The 6,547-nt window shown below is 32.2% G+C and overlaps 1 protein-coding gene across 3 annotated transcripts in view; it reads right to left on the bottom strand.

Annotated features, from left to right (window-relative positions):
- The window catches only part of LOC108757916 (G patch domain-containing protein 2), a 7,201-nt gene extending 1,403 nt beyond the window's left edge, over window positions 1-5,798 (bottom strand). Inside the window, exons 1-4 of one of the 3 annotated variants that reach the window (XM_018502615.1) lie at window positions 5,636-5,798; window positions 4,855-5,030; window positions 2,269-2,626; window positions 1,991-2,193 (exon numbers count right to left, since the gene is read on the bottom strand). In XM_018502615.1, coding sequence (XP_018358117.1) covers window positions 1,991-2,193; window positions 2,269-2,626; window positions 4,855-5,030; window positions 5,636-5,655 — 757 coding nt within the window. In that variant the 5' untranslated portion in view covers window positions 5,656-5,798. The other 2 variants (XM_018502616.1, XM_018502614.1) reach the window with 2 other exon arrangements.
- Between the last annotated feature and the right edge of the window lie 749 nt (window positions 5,799-6,547).

Here is a 6,547-nt window from a genome sequence, read left to right as displayed (position 1 = left end):
TTTTATTACGAAATAAGAATGATAAATATGTATATATAAAGTAATAAATAATAATTACAATCTTCCCAGATGTATTACAAGTGTTATGACATGAGGTATATTTCATGTAATGCGTTTATTGTATTTAGTGCACTGAATTCAATCTGCGCACTTTATGCTTTGGGCATAAATTCCATTTTGTTAAAAATCCCATGCAAACATTGGAAAAAATGTTTAGAAAAATTATGAAAATTACTTTCTGCACTCGAAAAAGAAAGTAATTCAATATTGATATAAAAATTGTTACTTTGCTATATACGTAAAAAAAATCATTGTAGGACGTTTTATATAGATATCGTAATTTACAAAAAAAAAAATTACGAGCCAGATGCAAAAATATGCAATTATTTGAGCATCTAAATATAGGTCTCTCAATTCGTCACGCAATTTTGCGACTAAGCTGTATAAAGCTAGCAGGATCAAATCAGCAGAATTAAATCGGATCTATCGGAATTTTTAGTACTCATTTTATACTAAATTGTACCATTAATGATAATTTTGTGCCGTGTGCCATTTCGAAAAAAATCGTGGCACTGCTGGCTTAACATTAAGCTAGCAGGACCAATTCAAAATAAAAGAAAAAAAGAAAAATAATATCAGAAATTAATACGATTGAATTTGTACTATTTCGTACTGCCAAAAACAATTCTATATTATGTTATTTCCAAGAAGACAATGACGCTGATAGTTTAATATTTAAGCTGGCAGGACCATAAAAAAAAACAACACAAGGGCAAAAATTAACACAACTGAATTTGTACTAATTTGCACATATCATTGAAAGTAAGTTAATATTTTACATGTTTTTTTTCTCCTTAAACTTTATTAGTAGTATACATAATACTTAAAATCTATGAGGCATATTTCACGTCAAACTGGACACCTTTGAAACATCGTCATTTTATTTTTTTTTAAATTTGCTAACATATGTATTCTACAGATAAACAAATGGAAAACGATTCATTTATATGAAAATGATAAATTAAAACTAATCCATCCATAGAACAATTTAATATCTTTAAAATCGGATTTTTAATCTCGGAAATCTGACATTTTTTTTGTACGACTAATTATTTCGACGATATAACAATTTGAATGTTCGCGTGAGCAATGTTTTTTTATAAATTTATGCAACTTAAAAGCGTCAATAACTTTACAAAAAAATCTCACATTTTTCTCACGAAACACGTATCTTATTATTATCTGTAGAATATATTATCTGTAGAATATGTTAAGCAAATTAAAAAAAAAATTAAATGATGTTTCAAAGATGCACATAGAATAAATTGCAAGTATATATTAATGAAGTCATTTTAAGGTGAAAAAAAACATGTAAAATATTAACTTACTTTCAATGGTACGAATTAGTACAAATTCAGTTGTGTTAATTTTTGCCCTAGTATTGTCTTTTCTTTATGTCCTGCCAGCTTAAATATTAAACTATCAACGTCATTGTTTTCTTGGCATAATATAAAATGACATAATATAAAATTGTTTTGGGCAGTACAAAGTAGTACAAATTCAATTGTATTGATTTCTGATATTATTTTTCTTTTTTTTTTATTTTGAACTGATCTTGCCAGCTTAATATTAAGTCAGCAGCGCCACGATTTTTTTCGAAATAGCACATGATACAAAATTATCATTAATGGTATAATTTAGTACAAAATGAGTACTAAAAATTCCGATACGTCCGATATAATTTATAATATAAACTGTGTGTGTGTTGTGTTGTGTGTGTGTGTGTGTGTGTGTGTGTGTGTGTGTGTTGTGTGTGTGTTTGTTTTTTGCGTGATGATTTTACATATTCAAGTTCAGTTCCAGAATTTAAACTCTTCATTCTTTTTTAATTTTTAGAATTAGGAAAAGATGAAAAATAAGTTAAACCAAAATTAAAGTTATAATCACATATTGATGGAACCGGGCCTCAGTACTTTCAAGTTTATCGTACCTTCTCTATCTTCATCGTTTGTAATAAGACCTGCTTCCGAATCACTGGACGAAATGCTGGAACTAGATATACGGGAACAATCCACCGTATCCTCGCCTTGCATTTTATCTCGATTTTTCGGTTTTGCATTTTTGGTTGGTTTAGCTACTCTCATTTCACAATCTATTGAACGTTCCCTACACGATCTCTTACGTTTTCCGCACCTGGAATGCAAAATTAGACAATCTGTACATTGTTTCTTATTGCGAATAGAAAATAATTGGATTGTATTTCCTTACCATATAGCACTATATCTATTTTTACAATCGCTTCGAAAGATACGTTTTTTTCCACCGAATGTTGAAGTCGACATAATTGCCACTGCTTGAGAAGTGGACGCGTTAGAATCGGAATCAATTGCCATTCTTTTAAACTTCCTTTTGCGTCTGGTGTTCGCTCTTGGCACAAAATTTTCATTTACTGAGTCGCTCTCGATATTACTGACGTTATTTAAGTTTGGAAAATGTGCGAAACGTTTGGTCTGATTAGGATCGTCACTATCCGACTGATATTTCGAAACATTGGCAGTTTTTGGAATGCGAATTTCACAAATGGAAGATGAGCTGTCATCCGAATGTTTATTCATACTTAACGCCGCTACAAAAATATTATACAATACATTAATTGTTCAATATTACATGATAACTCAATACGTTACTTTAATTCTTCATGATCACATGCGATTAATATTTAACTTTTTCATGCTGTAGAGATTCATTTTTACAAAGATAATCTTGATAATAATCCTGACTGTGCGTCACGCAGAAGTAAACTGCAATTAATCGTTGCGTAGGTGCAATTAGAATGCTTGTGATATATCCTCTATTATTTTTAGTTTAATGGAATATTTAATTTAAAGTTTTTAATAGGCCTGTTCTTTTTATATAAATATTTGTAGGTTTATTTTTTCCTTTTTTTCTTCCAATATTAATTAACCATGCAAGAACTACAATTCGATCCACGCTCACGATGCTCTTGAAATAAATTCATTCTTGTTGGTTATTAAACGTTAAACTAGAAGTCTGTTTTCTATAGCTGAACTAGTATACACTTTTGGAACTTAAAGTGAAATAGATATATGTTTGATGAAAAAAAGAAAGTTCTTTGCCATTTTTTATTTCTACATTATATTATCCTCAAATTCAATTTTTGTCACTATACCTTTTTACTTTTTATAATTTAATGTCCATTTCTACCAATTATAGATAAACTTTAATTTTGATTTAAGCTTTACATACCTAAGCTAATGAAATCTATGTAATGAAATGGGTTAACAATACTATCAAGAATATAGAAGGGCAAATTAGAGTCAAGTTCGAATATATGTGTAAAACGTTTAAAATGTTCACATTCTGATAAATTGATATAAAAATATAAATATAATTTTAAAAACTTAATGTTACATTGTATTACATTACATGTTTCGGCATCATAATTGTGAAATGGGTTAAGATCCCCCAGAGTTTTCTTTGCAATTTAACATCGTAAGTGTTTCTAAAACAGGCCTGTCCAACACTTTGTTCGAAACGCTTTTATCTCTCCGCCGTCTCGGTATAGTGAAACAGAGCAAAAATAACAAAGGATAGACATCAAGAATGTCAAGATTCCGCCTAAATTCAGATCTGTCCAAACGTCGTAGAAAGAAGGAGCCAAAAGGAAGCTCATTTCTCAATTTGCAATTATAGTAGGTGTTTTATCTTGTTTATTATTCTTGTTTGTGATATCTAAAAATTACAATAAAATTTTAATCAAATGTTTTGATCTTTAATCTAATTATTATCAATGATTTTTAAAATAACTGATGATGACCAGATTTCTACGACGCTTGAATAGACCTGAATCAGATGACATCTTGGCGTCTATCCTTTGTTATTTTCGCTCGGTCTCTACCGAGACGACGGAGAGGTGGAAGCATTTCGACTCACGAGCAAAGTGTTGGACAGGCCTGGGTACCTATTATGGAAATAATCGGAATGGATTCCGATCGGAATTATTTCGTTTTCCCCAGAAAACACAATAGAAATCTAGGGAATAATTGAATAATTCCGATCGGAATCCATTCCGATTATTTCCATAATAGGTACCCTGTTCTAAAATGTTAGACAGTTCAAAAAATGATACTAAAAACTTTTTATTGCTATTATTATATATTAACTAACTTCATTGGAACAAAAATTAAAGCAAAATAATCATAGGAGGGCCCAAGTTACTCTACTTAGGTATCTAACCCAGATAATACATACATGTTGCATAAGATATCTAAAAGACGTTTTTTAGACATCTTTAAAAGATGTCTTTTAGATATCTTATGCAACATAAATGTTACCTGGGAAGAGTTAAGTAATGTCTTAAGATACTAATAATATGGCTCTGTGGCCAATATTCGTAGTCGATACTTATTTTTAAAACTGTCTTAAGTACAAGCCAATCAGAAAGCTGTATGTGTTCGTATTAGCACTTAAAATAAGAACGAATTATGAATATTGCCCTCTGATTATTTCATGTCATCTTAAGATTGTACTTAATGAGTCTTAAATATAAGAATCGAGTATGAATATCAGCCATAATTTTCAGAATTAGAAATGAGTTAATTAAATTGAGATTAAAATTAAACTACATTAGTAAAACGGGCTTATTGTAGAATATACTAAATTGCACTAATCTAGTGCAATTTAGTACGGGAATAACAAACAGACTTAAGGATAAATGATACGAGTGAAAATGCATCTTGATTGAGTTGTGAAAGTGAATCGGACCACAGTCATGAAGTTCATCTGAAAAGAACAGGCCTGGTGTTACATCGCATTGTTCTCCCTTATACTTACGAATATTCCCTGTCGAGCGGGCTCTCCTTCTTATACCCCATCTACGTCTGAGATTCGCACTGTTGCTGCTCTCTTCCAGTGCTAAAGTCAAATCATGCACAAGAGCCTCCATTTTTACTCTTAAATCCGCCGGTACAGCTTTCAGAACACGCTCCATTTGAAGGACGCGTTTTTTACTGCAAAACAAATATCAGGCAAATGTTATATCCTTTATTCGACTGATCCCGCATGTCCGATAATCGCATATAATTATCATGAGTATCAGTACGCGACGCAAATTTACATGGCGACTGGTTCATTCTATTATCTCGAAAAATCATGTGTTTATAATGCGATTTTATTAACTCTAAAATACATGAAATTACAGCTTTGCGACCCGCATCACGATTGACGCGCGATACACGTGCATTTCTTAATTACGATAATTAATTTGATAATTAATTCGCGACGTCGATTCCGCGACTCTGTCCGCGAAAAATACGCTTATTCACGAGTTGCTTATTCACATCTGATTAGGTATTGTTTCTACGGCGTGGATCCGTGCCGGATAAGTGAAGCGATTAATCCGCGATCCATTCTCGACAATAGGGACGTGACAACCGATCTCGTTAGGGTCTCGAAACGGGCTACGGGAACACACAGATGTGGCACGGAAAAGAGGTGCCCATCGCGACGTATCCGCGATACGTCAATCGTCGAGGAGGGGGTCAAAACAAATCGCGATTGCGTCGGCTTTTAACTCTCGTCGGCGTGTGACAATACGTAACATCCTGCCGCTCACCTCTTACAAGTAATGTCCATGAGTCTCGCCTCAAAACTGTCTCATTGTCAAACCCGGTCCACTCTGTCGATCAATAATGAAATAGATAAAAAGAGAGGATCGTCGAACGTCAAGTAAACGAGAGCTGTCAGTTCGATGAACTATTTTCTACTGTTACGTATGCTTGCACGTCGCAGAAACGTACATCGAACGGTACGTTTGATTCGGTGCATGCGAACGGACAATACTGTTGGTCGCTTCATGAGAACCCGTCTTTGATAAGAGGAAACACAAAAATACACTGTCGACACCTCGCCGTTCATTCACGTCATTTTAAATAAAAGATTTTAATAAAGAATTAATATGTAAAAATTAAAAAATTTAATTTATATTTTAAAATTTATTTTATAATTAAAAATATAGATAAAATTTTATTATAGGGGGGGGGGGAGAATTTAAATAATTTTTTTTAATTTAATGATGAATATTTATAATAATTAATAATATAATATATTATAGGACCGTATATATGATAACATAAACTATAGAAATGAAAGCCTTAAACGGTCTAGTTGGATCTTAATGCTTGTACAATTCTTATGTAAATTTATATACTACGTATGTAGTCCTCAGAAACGCGCGCCGAAATAATTTTTCAGTCTTGAAACGCTAACTCTACATTAAACTACCGCAGTAATATCACGAGTTAAATTGACTGGCAATTTAACAAATTTTTGATGCTTATTCGCATCTTCGAAACGATCTTAATAATGTTGAATAACATATTAAAATCTGTACATGATTAATTCTTATTGCGAAAAATATATGTTACCTTGGCCGAGAGTCGAACCCGGATCTTTTGCATTCCGTGCGAGCGTCCTAAGCCTTTAGACTACCGAGGCCTTAGTAATATTCTTCGCAATAATTAGCATA

Source organism: Trachymyrmex cornetzi, unplaced genomic scaffold (genome assembly GCF_001594075.2).
Source record: "Trachymyrmex cornetzi isolate Tcor2-1 unplaced genomic scaffold, Tcor1.1 scaffold1473, whole genome shotgun sequence".
Lineage (NCBI taxonomy): Eukaryota > Metazoa > Arthropoda > Insecta > Hymenoptera > Formicidae > Trachymyrmex > Trachymyrmex cornetzi.
Note: the sequence above shows the minus strand (reverse complement) of the source record. Positions and strands in the feature narration are given on the sequence as shown.